Here is a 17,664-nt window from a genome sequence, read left to right as displayed (position 1 = left end):
TGGGGGACAACTCTCCCTAAACTCTACTTTCTCCACTAAACTCGCTACGTTCTCGATCCTTAACTCCGTGTGGGTTCTCCAGGATTTCCGCAAGGTCCGGGCTCAGCGTCCACTACTCACTTGTTGTGAGCTAGACAGCTGCCCTTATTCCTACTGTTGGAATTCCACACACTCACACCCTCTCTAGCGCGTCCTAGCACCTTAGAGAATTTGGGGGAGGGGAGAACTTCTTTTTAAAAATCCGGTATGTACAGGATTATAAGAAATAATTATTTTTAGAATAATTGATGGGAAATATTGGTACCATATGGCACCTGCATACCTTATTAGGCGAAATAATAAAAAAAGGGTAACAGTATCAATAAAAGAATATCAATCAATAACTGAAATGATGGAAAAATATGAAAATATAAGAAAATAAGCGATATCTCAATGGATTTACGGAATTAAAGGCCAAAATTGGAAATGAAGCCGGAGATAACTCTCACGCAGCCAATGAGCATTTTTACCAATTTATTAGATGCCGTGGGAACGAGTGAGGCTGGAATTCTGGGTTGCTGCCTGAGATTCCCACGCCCGCACATGCCCGTGACCTGCTGTGCCTGACTTCTCCAACATGGAACTCCGTCAAATCTCCACCAATTGGGACGTTCTTGGTATCGTCAGAATCGTACGAATTAGGACTATTTTTGGATACCAAGTTTGTACTGAGTCGTCGCGTGAATGAAAGTTGTTTTCTGATCGTGGAAGTGGGTATCCGAGCCGAGTCTGTGCGTGGGCGATTATCCTGCCTACAGCGTCGAGGCTTTGCTCTTACTGAACACATCTGCGAACTCGTGATACTCCTTCGGAATGGCTGAGAGGTCAACGGAATCGGTGTGGGATGAGGCAGCCCTCAAGTGGCTGTCCTCGGAAGGGATGGTTAGGCTGAAGGATACCGATCCTTCAAGTCAACAAGCCTTCGCGAATGCGGAACGGCTGACGAACTCGATAGATGGTAATGGAGGAGTGGGAGCCTGAGACTGAGGTGCTGGCAGAACATCAGATGGTTGGATGTCAGACGATGGCAGTGGTGCTGGAGACGATGGGGGAGAGCTCGGAGTAACTGTCTTGGTAGGTTCAGAAGTTCAGAACGTAATACTGCTTGAGACCCAGTCAATCAACAGATTGTAGTGGGTAAGCCAGTTGTGTCCTAGGACTAGGGAACATGATCCATCCAGCGATGTGACAAAGAAAGTCGTGGGGGTGATGTTTCTGGAAGCAAAGTGGAGGGGAATATCAACGGCACGGGTTATGATTGAGTTGGTACTACCATCAAATAGGTGTAGTTGTAGGGGTTTAATCTGATATGTCTTCAAGGCCAACTTCTTTACGAATGTGTTGTCAATGAAGCAGTCCGAAGACCCAGAGTCTATGGGTGCGGGTATGTTCTCATGGGAGCGGAAAAGTTTATTGTGTGTCCTATCATTGGACAGAGGAGAAGGGACAGGAGAAGAGAAAGAAGAGAAACGGAGAGAGGTGGATCGATCTATAGAAGTAGTCAGAGGGGGCAGAGGAGAGAGTGGTACATCAGCAACACTATCTACAATGGGTAGAACATTAACCAAAGGGTCAACATTGAGAGGAGAAAATAGACCACTTGAAAGAGAAAAAGAAACGGGAATATGGAGGGAGGATAGGTCGGAGATGGAAGACGCATTTAAATGCACTTCTTTGAGCGCACAGAGGGAAGAATTGCAACCCCTGGTCCGTGCGGAGTCCATGGGGGTGCGGACTAATTTTTTGCTTCTGCGGAAGCGGATCCTTGCTCCTTGGTCTGGGCTGAACAGGCCTTAGACACGTGAGAAGAAGACTTGGGGCAGTCCTTGACCATGTGGCCAGACTGACTGCAGAACATACAAAGTTTCTCGTCGAGACAACGCTTACCCTCTTGTGGTGTGAGCTTGCCATTGTCTCCGAGTTTAGACAAAAGGTCCGGTTTAGTGGAGCTGGCCTCGGACTTCTTATTGTCCTTCGGAGGCTTGCTACCGGAAGCAGAGTTGAAAGAAGAGGAGGAAGGGACAGGGTCGGAACGAGAAGCGGTGGTGGACTTGTCAAAAACGTTAGAGGAGGGTTTCGCATGATGTGTAACTTCAGATTTACGCTCCCAATAGCATGTATTGAAAGTTTGCGACAAGGTGTGAAGTTCTGAAAGAGTAGAAGGTTTACCTACTCTGGCAATATCATCCTTGATACGTTCCGGCAATCCGTTATAGAAAAAACAACGAAGCGTGGCTTCTCCGTAACCATGAAGTTGAGAGGCATGTCAGTTGAACTCGATGATGTACTTATTGATGTGGTGCCTGTCCTTCATGTCCAGGGTCATTAGTGGAACTTCGGCGTTGCCCACAGGATCGTGAGGACCGAAGTTGGTTTGAAGTTTGTTGACAAACTCTTGATAGTTATTCATCCATCGTGGATGAAGCGTAGAATTTTGATCAAATAATAGTCCGGCTCGAACCAATTGAGGGCCATTCCCTTGAGGTAGGACTGCACAAAGATGACCTTAGTGTGGTCGCTAGCAAAAGCAAGGGGACGGTCCTGGAAATTGAGTTCACATTGGACCAGAAATACTCGGAGTTCTCGGGGATCTTTCCCGTCGAACTGTTTGGGCTCACGGACCTTGGTCCGGAGAGCGGAGGATGGTGGAGGTGGTGGACATCCAGTGTGACAAGCCAAGCTGGCAATGGCTTGGGCTAGTTGTGCAATAGCTATGTTGGGGATGGGTTCGGCATCATTGGTGGTTGGTACAGTGGGGATGGGAGGATCAGCAGGAGGAGGGTCGACAAAGTCGGGGACCTTGGAACCGAGTCCAAAGAAGTGGGGTCTATGGGTTGTTCCATGGTGTCTCTGAAGTCGGAATCTGCAACTGGTGATCGATTCCTAACGGGATGCATGATCGGAGTCGATGGGAGAGGGCTTTCTAGATTAGAAAAGCTACAAAACTCAACTGGGTTTCTCACCAATTGGCTAGGACCAGGCTGTGAGGGTTCTGGGGACAGTGAGGCAGAGTTGGGAACTAATGTGTGTAGTTGCAAATGAGTGCGAGGGGCTTTTGGTGCCATACAAGATGTGTACTAGTCAGAGAGTAATAAAATACTGTCAGAGACTGGGTCGAGACGAAGGAGTGTCTCTGTGGCAGAGGGCTTCGGCCTCAGCAACTTATGCCAGGAGCGCTGTGCCAAGTAACACGTCCGTGCCCTAACTTACTAAACTGGCAACCAGAACTGAAGGGGGGTAAACTCTAGTCGATTTTATTACTGAGGTGTAACCTATGTACAAGTTGAGTATATATAGTTACATCGAGGGCAGGCCCGCAAATGGTGGAGCGGAGCTAATGGGGTTTAAACATTAGCCGATTGAATATTACTGACAAGTCAGGTTACGGGGTTAATGGAATGGTAGGCGATAACCCAGAAATGGAAAGGAGGGATAGGCCCAAAGGTGGGCTTGCAGGGCAAGCGAGTGTATTGCCCAGCAGAGGCGGGAGTGCGCTAGCGGACATCAGAGCTGTCTGGAAGCCTTTGGGGCTCCGTACTTAGGGAGGCATAGGTAATAAATTGAAAAGAGGGGGTGGTGACCATCGAGGGGTACCGAGGTGATTGCAGAATACAGGAGCTCCGAGGTTAGTGAAGAAGGAGCAGAGGTAGACTGGAGGGATTGGAGGGAGCAGAAGTCGATGGCCAGGGATGGATATGACATAGGCTAGAAGAATCGGTGGGGAGACTGGTGGGGATGAGCCATGAAACACATTTAGCAGGGCTTGTGAGTGTGCCTGCTGGAGTAATGTCAAAGCTGACACTCTGGAGTTTGCAAGCCAATGTGGCAAGTTCACCAGCATGAAGTCCCTTATCTTGAGCTGAAGGCATGGCCAAAGGGTCAGGCATCTTCCGTGGGGATGGGGATGAGGTCATCGAAGCGTTCTGCCTAATTGGCGATTCCATTTTGCGTGGTTGTGGCCGTCTGTGTTCTCTGCTTGGAGTGCTGCTGGATGCCACTGTGGTGGACATCAGCATCTCTGCACCTCCATTTCCTTTGGATATATCTCGCTACACAGCACTTCCCACTGTTCATTGCCTTCAACACTTGTTGATGCAAGTATCAAGATGGGCAATGTTTGACCATCGTAATTGACCAACATGATGCTTGGCTGCCCCAAGTGGTCCACAGTGTAAGCTCCTGTTTAGGTCATATTGGATAACTACTCACAAATGTGTTGACCTCACTGAGCTTCTCCTTCAAACTCATCAGCCGGGCAGCAACTCGCTGCCATACCATATAGCTCATCTCCGCAGTAAACACATGAGTTGGTATGTGTCTCTCGATTGTTTGTAGATCCATAGTGCGATCCCAATTTGGCTTCCAGTCTATGGGAGGTCAGTTTTCCAGACTTTTACGTTTACTACTGTACTCACTGCGGACTCGGTAAGGAATGCTGAAGTCCTCGACAAACCTATCACTTACTACCCGATGAAACCAGCTCATCTCTTCAGTATTGAGCTGGTATCTCGCTTGGGTGGCCCAAATGAAACTGTCAAACATGCGTTGGGCTGTAGGACACATGTTTCGCAGGGTAGCATCTAGAGTTGTGGTGAGCCTTGTCATCTATCTATATCTACTCAGTTATTTACCTTCAGCTTTTGGCTGGGACATGATGCTGCAGTGCTGGTGGAAAGTGATATACTGGTGTGTTGAGAGATTGTATTGCTGAATTTTAGTGATGCATTGTAGTTGACTTCTCGTGACACGTTGTAGTTGATTTTCCGTGACACAGTGTATGGGCACTTTGAATTGATCAACATCCAGTTATTGATGCCCTGTGAGTTTTCCCTCCCCAGTCCAGCATGGGATTAATGACTATGTTTTTTTAAGTATAGCTGGCGTGTGTGTGATTCTGATGGCATGATCAAAAAGAATGCGAAACACTGTTGTGACTAACTTGGTAGGCTCAGGAAAATTGGAAAGAAATGGACTAGTTGCCCAGAAGAGGGCACAACTTGAGATGGACAAGACTCAGAAAAGGATTCTTGAAGGTACATGGAATGTTAGTAGCACACTGAGCCAACCACAAGCCTGATCAATGACTGGATGCACCAGTTGAAGTTAGAGCTGACCTTGAGGAACTCCAACACAATGGCTTCACCTCTGGTGTTGGAAATCAGGATGACTGGGTGGATGACCCTGTTATGGCCTATGCTGGGCTGTTTCAAGATGAAGGGATCACCATGGAACAGCTCCTGGCAGTGATAACTTCCTTACTCCCTAAGCTGTACATATTTCCCGTTCCCACCAGACTGTCAGGGACCGAGATGGGTGGAGAGTGCCTGGATGTGTCACCCGGCACTGAGGACCCAATAGGGTGTATCACAGGTGCATGTACTAATGGACCCGGCACAGAAGGGCATCCCTGGCCACTTAGGCTAAAGTGGGAAGTGTGTTATTATTATTAGCAGGGGAATGTAAGCTACTTGCCTAAAGTGGGAAGTGTGAGAAGAAGGTTACTTCTCAGTTCCCACTTAGGCTGTGTTTATGTACATGTGGTTGGAGGTCATGTGGGGAGCACCACGTCATCTGCATGCACAGCCATGTCCACCCAGGTATCTCTGTAAGGGATCTCAGGAGCGTCCGGTGTGTAGGGCATCACCCAGTGTGTCTGGGTCCGGGCATGTTGCGTGGCCTAGTTAATGGTACATCAAGCAAGGAAGTCGCCTGTGTAGTAGAAAAGGAAAGAAAGGAAAGAAGAAGGAAGAAGAAGGGAAAGGAAGAAGGAGAAAAGGGAGGAGGGAGGATGGGGCACCAGGTGAGGGTAGTGGGATCGGGTGGGGTAGGACCGGGTGGAGTGGGGTCAGGCGGGTGTGCCCTGACACAGACCAATGTCATGTTTATTCAGGCACAAGAAAAGCCATGTTTGGAGCAACCAAATGGACAGGCTACATGGAGCTTGGGGAGAGCAGCTTAGCGACCTTGCCACCCTGTATGTTCAGTTCAAAACAGCCAACCTTCATTCTATGCCCTCCCATCATCTTTTACCCCCGGAAGAAGGTGCCTATGTCCATATTAAGTGCATTGATGTATTTGGTGAGCTGTCCTTTCACCTCGCTCTGTTGATTAATTTTACTGATGGGATACTATGCAGATGGTTTCATGTTTGAATATGTGCCTAGGCACGATGGGGATGTCCACCCTACATATTTGCTGGAGCATGCTGGATATTTACCCCCCACACCAAGGGACCCCCAGATTGCCATATCCCTGCAATCACTTGAGCTCTTGCATTCAGTGTTCAGCATTTCATATGGCTAGTTTCCAACATGCACAAGGCAAGCTGTTTACAATGTTTATCCTTCACCCATCCACAAGTGCTACTGACTGCATTTCAAGGTGGTGTCATATCCATCCACAGCCATCGTCTTCCACTACCTCCGACCCTTCCGGACCACCTCCGCTCCTTCTTCACTAACCTCGGAGCTCCTGTATTCCGCAATCACCTCCACCTCCCTCGATAGTCACCACCCCCTCTTTTCAATATATTACCTATGCCTCCCTAAGTATGGAGCCCCAAAGGCCTCCAGACAGCTCTGATGTCCACTAGCACACTCCCACCCCTGCTGGGCAATTCACTTGCTTGTCCTGCAAGTCTACCTTCAGGCCTATCCCTCCTTTCCGTTTCTGGGTTATAGCCTGCCTTTCCGCTGGCCCCGTAACTCAACTTGTCAGTAATATTCAGTCGGCCACTGTTTAACTCCGTTAGCTCCGCTCCACTCGGTCCCACCATTCACAGGCCCACCCTTGCTGTAACTATATATACTTAACTTGTAGATAGGTTACACCCTAGTGATAAAATCAACTTGAGTTAATTTCTCACTGCCAGTAAGTAAATTAGGGCATGGATGTGTAACTAGGCACAGCGCTCCTGGTCTGAGTTGCTGAGGCTGAAGCCCTCTGCCATGGAGACATCTCCTTTGTCTTGCATCTGGTCTCTAACACCTATGCTGCACCCAAAACCTATGGAAATGGACCAATTCAGCCCCACAGTACTAACATTTATACAAACTCCTGTTGTCAAAGACTGGATTTGAAAGGGAGGTATGACTCAGTGTTCAGAGGGCTTTGGCCTCAGCAACTCAAGCCAGGAGTGCTGTGCCCAGTAGCATGTTGGGGCCCTAATTTGCAGATACATGGGAAGTCTAGGTGGAGGGCCCATAAATGGCAGGAACCAGGCAGAGCTGACATAACAGGGTCAAGGGTTAGTCAACTGAATATTACTGGCAACTTGAGTTACAGGTTTAACAGACAACAACCCAAAAGGAGAATGGAGAGGGCAGTCCAAAGGCAGACTTGTAGACATTGGAGCTGTTTCAGGTTCCGTACTTAGGGAGGTGCAAGTAATATATGGAAATGGGGGGGTGGTGACCATTGGTGTTATAAAAATGGGGCCTAATTGGCCCATTTCTATAGTGTCCAGGTGCAGGGAGGGGTCATGACATCGAAATGGTGTTACAGATAATATGGCAGAGGTTGTAACAAGAGGTTTACAGGGACATCAACATTGGGTGTTTTTGGTGATAATTGTTGGTTCGGTTGTTATTATTTATATGTCACGTGATATTATAGTACACAGGGCCCATAAGAGGCTAGAAATGGGAAATTCCCATTTCCATAACAATTGGGGGGTTCTGAGGGGAAGATGGGATTTGGGGGCTCTGAGGTTGGTATGAGTGGAGCAGAGGTGATAAGGGATGGCTGGAGGTGACAGAAGGTGGTGGCAGAGAATGGATATGACACCTGTGAAGACATATGTATGGGGCTTTTGGTTGGGTCCCCATGTCATATCCGTACATACTCGATCCTGAACTGATTCCCGGACCTCCACCTTCACCACCTCCGGAGTCCTACCCTACCGCTGTCCAATCCGATATTCACCTTCAGTCCTGACACCACACCTCCTCTCACCTCTCATGCCACCTCCACTCCTCCATCCTTCTCCTGTCCTATCTCCATCTGCTCCGATACTCACCTCAGACTGAACACCACTCCTCTCGCCACCCTCCTCCTACTCTTCCTCCCACTCCTCCTCTTCCTCCTCACAACACCTCCACCCTTCCATCATTCTCCTACCCTTCTCCCATCCGCTCCGACACTCACCTTCAGACCTGACACCTTTCCTCTCCTCCACACCTTTCCTCTCCTCCACACCTTTCCTCTCCTCCACACCTTTCCTCTCCTCCACACCTTTCCTCTCCTCCACACCTTTCCTCTCCTCCACACCTTTCCTCTCCTCCACACCTTTCCTCTCCTCCACACCTTTCCTCTTTCCTCTTTCCCCTCTCTTCCCTCTGGCCCTCTTCTGCCAACCTTCCGCCAAGTTATGACCTTCCACCGCTGTCCTGTACCTCGTACTCGGACACCGCTCATACCTTCGCTCCGAGACTCCATCATAGTTCCTACCTTGGACTTTGACTCCACCTCGGCTTTAGTCCATTGCATTGGTGACCTCATACTACGTAAACACCATTGCCAATATTCCTCGGACTTTCAACCCCACCTCCATAACCTCCGTAAGCTCTGTAACCCCTGAGCTCCATGGATCACCTTTGGCACTTTCACCGCTTGTAATGTATCTTTCACATTTTCCCCTCATCCCTATTTGGACTGCTGCTTCTTCCCATTCTAGCCAGTTAGTCATCATCCCCACTTCCCCTCATCCTCCTGCCCCTCTGGGCTTCGCCCTCCTTACCTCCTTTCGGATGTACCACAGGTTCTGCCCTATGACCTTCGGTACTGCTCCGCTTCTGTCATCCCTTTGTCCCTGTTTGGACGCCTTTGTTCCGATTTGGACCCCCTTTGTTTCCCTGTGCTTTCGCCCTCTCCATTATATATATCGGTGCTTGCACATACTCATTTTAGGCCTTAGTCTAAAATCGACCTGAAATGCCCCCTAGAGACTTCCTGGTCGCCTCCTATGAAATTAAGGACCAAATGGACAAACAGCAAAGGCACAGCGCTCCACTTGAGTCGCTGAGGCCAAGGTCCCTCCTTGCTAAGTCTCTGGTTCCCCTCTGGAATCATCTGCCCTTGCCCAGTTCTAACACCCCATGGGTCTCTATATTTTATGAAGTCCTGCAATTTCAACTGATATTTTCACTTGCTATAGTATTGTCAGGGCACCTCTCCTCAACATACAACCCTGAAACCCCCCCAGTCTCTCCCCATTTTCCCTATTTTTCTATGTGTATTTACAACCAGGAGCCCACATACAGACCCATGTGACACCCTTTCCAAGCTGTGGGAATGCACCTGGCTTCTGCCTGCAGTCACACTATAAACTGGCACAGTCCACTTCCTTTTATAGTAGCTTAGCAGGGATAGGGAAACTCACCCTTCTTCTCAACTCACTCCCCACTTAGCCCCCTCAGTGAGTTTGAGGAACTACAGGCAGGATCTAGTGCCCCACTGCCCAGAACACTGCACACACCCAACTCCAAGGTCAGGCTGCCCCTGAATGAGGGCTGAGTCCTGACAAGTATGTTGTTGTTCATGCACTGTCATGGACTTTTGTGGACCTCCATAAACATCCATGAACATTCATGGACATTCACAGACCCTTCTAATGCTCCCATGGGTATTCATGGGTATCCATGGAATTTCATGGAAATTGGAAGATAATGTTGTACATGGGCTTTCATGGGCTTCCATGGGTGTCCATGGGTGTTCATGGCCCCTGTCAGGGCCCAGCCTTGGACTTGGAGGCTCCCTGACCTCAGCCCCCATCTAACCTGTCCTCACACTATGCGGGGCATGAGATGAGAAGAAGGGTAAAGGTCTCATCTCCCCGCATGGTTGCTATATAAAGGAATGGGTCACATGCCCACAACTATACAGCTCCTAGAGTTGTGTAGTGTGACCCGGAGGGAACATCCAGGTGGCAGTGCCCAGTAAGCGTGGGAACGTTCTGGGCAAGTTGCTCGCCCAGAACTGTGGCTGTGACCCGTGGGAACATTCTGGGCAAGCTGCTTGCTCAGAAAGTTCCCACGCTATCCCGTGCGCGCGTGTGTACACAACACACAAAGGCAACAAGGCAACAGTCAAAGAATAAAAGGGGGTAAAGTAGGTGGGGAGTCCGGGGCACCCTAAGGCAGGGTGCTGAACCCTGACAGCCCCCATGAAAATCCATGAAAGCCCATGAAAGCCCATGGAAACCCATGAAAACCCATGGATATCCATGGAGCCCATGGGAGATATTACACTTTTCAGATGTTACTCAGCTCATTTCACGGTGCTGCTCACAACAGACTTTGCCAGCTCGATTTCCTCATCAGTTTACAGAGGGGAGCTGGAATCGAAGATGGAGAGGGAAATGAATGTGTATTCTCTGAGAGCAACTCCCTGGCATCATTAACTCGACATGCATCACCTTACCATCTGTCATATCTATCCATGGCCATCGACTTCCACTACCTCTGATCTCTCCAGACTACCTCTGCTCCTTCTTCACTAACCTTGGAGCTCCCACATTCCACAGTCACCTCGGTATCCCTCAATGGTCACCACCCCCTCTTTTCAATTTATTACCTACATCTCCCTAAGTACAGAGCCCCGAAGGCTTCCAGACAGCTCCGATGTCCGCTAGCGCACTCCCACCTCTGCTGGGCAATACACTTGCTTGCCCTGCAAGCCCACCTTTGGGCCTATCCCTCCTTTCCATTTCTGGGTTATCGCCTACCACTCCGATAACCCTGTAACCTGACTTGTCAGTAATATTCAATCAGCTAATGTTTAACCCCATTCACTCCGCTCCGCCATTTGTGGGCCTGCCCTCATTGTAACTATATATACTCAACTTGTACCTAGGTTACACCTCAGTAATAAAATCGACTAGAGTTTACCCCCCTTCAGTTCTGGTTGCCAGTTAGTAAGTTAGGGCACAGACGTGTTACTTGGCACAGCGCTCCTGGCATAAGTCACTGAGGCCGAAGCCCTCTGCCATGGAGACATTCCTTCATCTCGACCTGGTCTCTGACACCATCGACAGCTTTGAATTCACATTCACATTACAAAGTGGGATGAAACAAAGTATGAGCATCTAGGTATGTCATTCGTTAAGTATGCCAGTATGCCAAACACTTTCTTGTGGACGATTTGCCCTCCTGAATAGGTGAAACAACCATGCAGCAGCATGGAGAATGATTAAAGAAAATTTGGAAATACTTGAGGTGACACAGCAAATGGCACCTGACTTCAATCCTGATACACAATGCCCACAATGGCTGGATGAGGAGCACAAGTACATCTCTTCACTTCAAATTGAGCCTGAAGATGAGAGGATGAAGCTCATGTATTTAGAAGCCACAGAGCATCTCAAACATGCCGAGTGTGTACATTTATTGGTTTGTCAATGTCCATGAACTCACCTTGCTTTGTTCAGAGAAACAGTATGCTACTGGATAGCACAAATTGCTGCATCGACCATGCTACCACCTCAGCATGCTGACCAGCATTTACAAGAGGCAAGTGAAGCTGTTGAGAGTGCCCACTTTGCTTTGTCAGCATTATCATCAACACTACCTCCCTCCATCTCTTATTCCCAACCCTGGCTACCTGGGTCTCCTGAATGGCTTGAGGCAATTACACTATGCCAGCAGAGAGAGTTCAATCAGCTCCTTGATGAACTCGAGCATCATGCAATATCACATCAGTTTGAAGTTGAAAAGATGGGACTTCCAAAGACAGGCAAGTGATTGGCTGACTTCTTTTTCTCTGTACAATGACCATTATTTCAGATTACAAAGCTTGTCAACAAATACTGTCCCTATTAGCGAGGTGGGGAAAGTCACTGAACTCTGCACTAGAGAAATACAATCGTCTAGCAGCCACTGTAGGAGGGTAGGGTGGGCATACTCCAAAACATGGAATTTTTCGCGATATACACATCAAAAATGGGCACTTGCCCTTGTACATTAATAAGGATCGAGAATGAGAAAAGTGAACAATAGAAGAGAAAAGAAAGGGCTTCCATACGAACCGAATGAACGCATCCCCGAAGGAATCAGTTGAGAATTGGTGGAGAAATCATGCAGAGGAATCCTCTTACATTTAATCCGTGCACTTGAAACTCAATTGGAAAAGGTCAAAAGTCGATGGCAGAGGATGATCTAGGGGTCATTAATTGTGGAATAATACCCATAGACCCAGCGCAGAATCTCATTCAGAACGGAAGAGTAGTTGTGGAGAAACCAAGGGAATTATCTGACTCCTGGACTTGATGCGTGTCATGGGACTACACGAGAACATCAGCACATTTGGGTCAACCTCAGTGAGGTTCCAGAGGAATTCAAGCTAGGAATATGCGAGCAATGCAAGGGATATTGTCAAGGAACTTTCGGAATTTTAGGAAATAATTTAGTCCAAGTTTCCCTGTGCATGGACAATTGTATTGTGGATCCAATGCCACCGAATTCCCATTCTTAGCCAATTCTACACCAAATTCCACAAAATTGGTATCGTTCGAAAGCTACAGTTGAGGAGAGTCGGATGGTATGAAGGGACGAAGTTTTGACGCAGTGATGGGCGTGATATGACGAAGTTTTTGATTTTTACTTCATTTTTCTTTTATTCTTTGGGATTTTACTCAAGCCAACAGCACCCAAACCTTACCACCGTTGGTGGAGGCTTACTCTAGCCAAAGCCATTTGTTTCAGAACTATTCCTTGGCACAATGTAGCAATTCGATATAAGTATGCACATCTGGCATGATTGAACCTGTTGAATGCTAAATCGCTTTCCATCCATGGCTGTCCAGAAACAGTCATGGGCCACTGGACTTGAGCACAAAAAAAAGAAAGAAAGGAAAACACGAAAATGAAAACATACCAATGGCATGTGCGATTCCCATGCTGGGCTTTGACAGCTGACAGCAAGTGGACACCCTGTTCGTGCCTCAGTCAGACATCGTGCTTGACAGTGCTGGTGCATCGACTTCAGGCATGGCTCATCGGTTCAGGCCTCAACATCGATGGAGGCAGTTGCAGTTTGGCAGTTTTTGTGAGTGGTCCAACACACCATGCTCGACGCCCACAGGCCAGCGTCACACATCTCAGCGAGCTGCCTCATGTCCTGCCAGCATAGACATGGATTTCGACCATACTTCAGGCCAAGACAAAAGCCACCCCCATTGCGGGCAAGTGCTTTTCCCCCCCCCCTCTCCCCATACATGGATCCCAAGCTGGTGCATTTGACCCTCTTCTTACCTTATCACCTCTGCCAATGTTCTGATGTTCTGATGTCTACTCATCCAGACTTGACTCATGTGTGGTGAAATTTCTCAATATCGGCAGCATTCATCGCTCACCTCTCTGCTCACTTCGACACAGCCCACCCAATTCCCCCTTCATTGTCACTTCCACCAGCCAATATAGTTGTGATGAAATCGCCACATGTCAGCAGCATTCATTTCGCCTCTTTTCTCACTCCACACACCAGCCTCCATCCCATCATTTTGGCTCCATGCACCTTTGGTGGCTCTTGCCACCTGCCCATCCTGGCACACCTCGCTTCCAACACCCTCATTTTTGCAAGCTCCTCCCAACATCGTCATTTCTGCCAGTGGTCCCAGTCTTTTTTTTCTCATGTACAATATTAATATTCAACACTCCCTAAATACAATCGAAACAAAAGTCAACATGAGTTTGAGAAGAAAAAGAAATGGAATGAAAAATTTTTTCAGTGAACCTCGTTGTGTATGTGTAAGAGTGATCACAAGGACTGGGTGCGTAAATTTGAGGGAAATATTGTATGAACAGTATTCAACAATCCCAATTCTGTGAGCCTGTTATTTGTAAAAGAAATAATTAATATGTGCATTGTACATTATGGTGAGAATATCAATTCAGTGAACCCTAGTTGTCCCACTTGGGGGACGTTGATGGCAGAAAACTTTGGCTTGCTTACCTGGCAAGAGAGTGGTTGATTTTTGGCTGGAAGACAGCAGCCTAGGTGGTGTGATCCTATCTCTGTTGAAGTCAGCCCCAAATATGCCACATTCAAGCCTATGGACAGTGTGCAAGAATAAACTCATAGCTGGACAGGGGCATGACTAATTGAGCATAAGAAATTCATGTCAATTTTTGGCTGCCTGATAATTTACAGGAGGAGGCAAGGTAGGAATATCTATCCTACATAATTGGTCCACAAGGAATTGCATGGTGTTAGAGACCAGATTGAGACAAAGGAATGTCTCCATGGTGGAGGGCTTCAGCCTCAGCAACTTATGCCAGGAGCGCTGTGCCAAGTTACACGTCCATGCCCTAATTTACTTACTGGCAACGAGAACTAAAGGGGGTCAACTCTAGTCGATTTTATCACTGAGGTGTAACCTATGTACAAGTTAAGTATATATAGTTACAGCAAGGGTGGTGTAGGAGAAATAACGGTCACACTATGGAAACCCATTATGGAAATATGCCAGATAAATCACAAAACCTCATACGACAAGTAGATATGAGAAAATAGAAGGGCCTGAATTTTAATGAATTTTTACGAATTTTTACGAATTATTATGACTATATGCGATAAATCAAAAGAAAATTAGCAAAAATATTTCAAGCTTAGCATCAACGAGACGGAATTCTCAGGGGAATTTATAGCAAATATTAAACAAAGAATTAGGACAATCAACCAAGATTTGACTATAAAAGAAATCAGAGAACCTCCACGGAAGCTACTTTCCCACATCCACACATGTAGCCAAGGATGGAAGTACCACAGAACAAGGATTCCTCAGGAACTAATGCAAAATTCAAAGTCGTGTCTATAATAGGAAATGTAGATGTCCCCCAAACGGACCCAATGAAAGTAATTACAGGGGAAACTACCCATAAACCACAGAGATATGACTAAAACTCCTGCAAAACAAGGACAACGTCTAAAAGGCAAGCGCGAAGATTAACCAGTAACGACCGAGACAAGCTTGATAGCCCATTAGAAAGGAAGGGATCTAATCTTAATCCTCCCAAATTTTCATAATAAAAGGATCATGCATTAATGAGATATCCAATAACGGGAATAGCGACATCAAAAGTCCGAGCTCAGGGAAAAGACAATGTTTGCATAGGATCCATAATTGAAACATACAACGAAATTTACACGGAAATTATGAAAAATGGGGAGCTATAGTTATGCAAACTTTCAGCCCAAACGATCCAGCCGTTGTGAAGTTATACCCATGATGGGAATATAGAAATCTGCATCATGTTTAATGACACATGAGGGTGGCAATGCGAAGGGAACCAGCCGTCGGAACTGAGATCTGCACTTCGGCAGATCGCGAAGGCCAATTTCCATCCAAATAAGGAAGAGCCCGGTCAAAACAAAGCATGGAAAGTGCAAAATGTCAGGGCACACACCCTGACTAGCCCGGACCCGCACCTGCACCCACTTGTGCGCTCTGCCCCGCATGCTCCATGTGCCACATGCTCCGGGCCCGGTTCCCACTCTTCATGTGACTTCCGGGTATTGAAGTTTTCGCCATATTGGGCCACTGTGGGAAAGTGAGAAGTTAACCTTCTTCTCACTTTCTTACCCACAGTAGGCAAGTGTACCTTACTTGCCTTTCTATCTATTACACTTTCTTACCCACACTAGGTTATGCCTTAGGATAGGCTGTTTACACACAGGGCTGTGGGCTATAGAGAGAGGGGTGGGGACCCGGGCTCCATCCCCTGACACAAAACAACCTTAGATCATGAGGGAAAAATCTGAAATAAATCACAGAAGCCCATATGAAAAATATAAACACCCATGCATATCATAAATCCCGAACAATTAAACAGAAACAGCACCCACATACGAACGACTATGGGAACGACGCACATGATTACCGAATGTGCATGCGAACTTTTGCTAACTCAACGAATACCAGGAAATAGAACACAACGTTAGTACCATTGGAAAGGTGGGAATAAATGAAAATTTATGATACCAAGAACGTGAGAAACCATCCAGAAATGAATGAGATACAAGGACATGAAGTTAGAAACCTGAAAATGCGTGGGAAGACAGCTTCAAGAGGTCCAGAGCCCTAAATAAAATACATAAAAATATGATATCTTCGAGGACGACCTACTATAACAATGAACAATACATATGGAGGATTAGGATGTGATAATACAAAGGGGAATCAGGGAATATGAACGAAATTCACAAAAACCACTAAACTACGACGGACCATGGCAGGAATTTTAGGGAACAATATTCTAATGAAGTGGAGAGCTATAACACATTCGTTTGAGTAATTCTTGACTACTAGCAACTTTTTCTTTCAGTTTTAAACCTGAATAATTCACTCATTTACCATTTCAGTCTCATTTTAACTAAATGTCACTAAATAAAAATGGAATAAATCAGCTGAAGGTCTCAGCACAGCCGTACGCATAGTAATGCGAAGTTTAAATTCAGAATCACCAACTCATAGCACTTTTAATGGTATATATATGGAATTTGAAATAGGTAACTGCAACAAATGCAGCACAGCCAAGTTCTAATTAACCATTAAAATAGCTTAGGCAAGGGAGGACAATAAGGATTCTAGGTGCAGTCTGACCACAGTAGAACTGCAGTTCAGTGCAGCAAAAGTGCAGTAGAACTATAGTGTGAAATTTTCATTTTTTATTCAGTTTGAGAAAATACACTGTAAATAAATCCTGTAAATAGAAGGTAGAGCATGAAAAAGGAAGGCGACCCAAGGAGTATAAAAGGGAGACCCTTTCTGCGACTTTTCGCCCCCCTTAGAGAAGTAAGAAAATAGAGTATTATTTTTCTCAAGCATTTCTGGTTGTCACTCCAGTGCGAAAAAGTGATATACAGTTAAGATTGCCACTGTAGTAAAAGGCAGCAATAAAGGAGAGAAATATTAAGTAGATATTTCAACAGGAGAGCTGGTTAACACTCCAGATTTCAAAGTGTAAACACAAAACAGTTATCTTGCTACTGTTAAAACAAGCAATAAAATAAGACAAAAATAAAACAAACTCAAGGGACACTCCAGACACAATCCAAATCCATTAACTGAATAGAATCTTTGAAACTTCACCAAGTAGAAGATTTAATTCAAGTTAAATTCCAAATTAAACAACGCTACACAGAATTACACCTAGACAAATTAAGAAATTTCAATAAAGAAACAGCTCCGCAGGGCTCAGTTTATCTGTAAGTCAATTCCCAGGAACTTTAAAACTAACCCATAAAAATAGAATTAGCCAAAACACTCAGATTGGTACTATATTTACAATAAATAATACTAGTACACTTCCCCATCCTAACTAAAGAACCAGGGAACAGCTTGGTGGTGGTCTCATTTGAACCTCCCAACTGACCTTCCTTTGTTCTCTCCTTCAGCGTAGATGACATGGCGCTCCCCATGTGACCTCCAACCGCATGTACATAAACACAGCCTAAGTGGGAACTGAGAAGTAACCTTCTTCTCACACTTCCCACTTTAGTCTAAGTGGCCAGGGACCCTTGCCTGCTTTGGGCCCGTTCTTACACATGCCCGCGCTGCACCCTACCGGGCCCTCAACCCCAGGCAATATACCCAGATGCTCTCAACCCCAGGTCAGTCCCTGACACTTA

The 17,664-nt window shown here is 46.5% G+C and overlaps 2 protein-coding genes across 2 annotated transcripts; one reads left to right on the top strand and one right to left on the bottom strand.

Moving 5' to 3' along the window:
* Positions 1 to 3,665: 3,665 nt before the first annotated feature.
* Positions 3,666 to 4,692, bottom strand: EI90DRAFT_3128758 (uncharacterized protein; the record flags this gene model as incomplete). The annotated part of the gene is made up of 5 exons (XM_039064124.1): positions 3,666 to 4,036; positions 4,093 to 4,189; positions 4,249 to 4,406; positions 4,455 to 4,619; positions 4,671 to 4,692. 5 exons carry the CDS (start codon positions 4,690 to 4,692, stop codon positions 3,666 to 3,668), a joined length of 813 nt encoding a protein of 270 aa, XP_038912268.1.
* Positions 4,693 to 11,264: 6,572 nt separating this feature from the next.
* Positions 11,265 to 11,777, top strand: EI90DRAFT_3128756 (uncharacterized protein; the record flags this gene model as incomplete). The annotated part of the gene is made up of 2 exons (XM_039064123.1): positions 11,265 to 11,410; positions 11,465 to 11,777. 2 exons carry the CDS (start codon positions 11,265 to 11,267, stop codon positions 11,775 to 11,777), a joined length of 459 nt encoding a protein of 152 aa, XP_038912267.1.
* Positions 11,778 to 17,664: the final 5,887 nt, after the last annotated feature.

This window comes from Cantharellus anzutake (assembly GCF_015039405.1).
Source record: "Cantharellus anzutake strain C23 chromosome Unknown EI90scaffold_52, whole genome shotgun sequence".
Lineage (NCBI taxonomy): Eukaryota > Fungi > Basidiomycota > Agaricomycetes > Cantharellales > Hydnaceae > Cantharellus > Cantharellus anzutake.
This window is presented reverse-complemented; position numbering and strand designations above follow the sequence as displayed.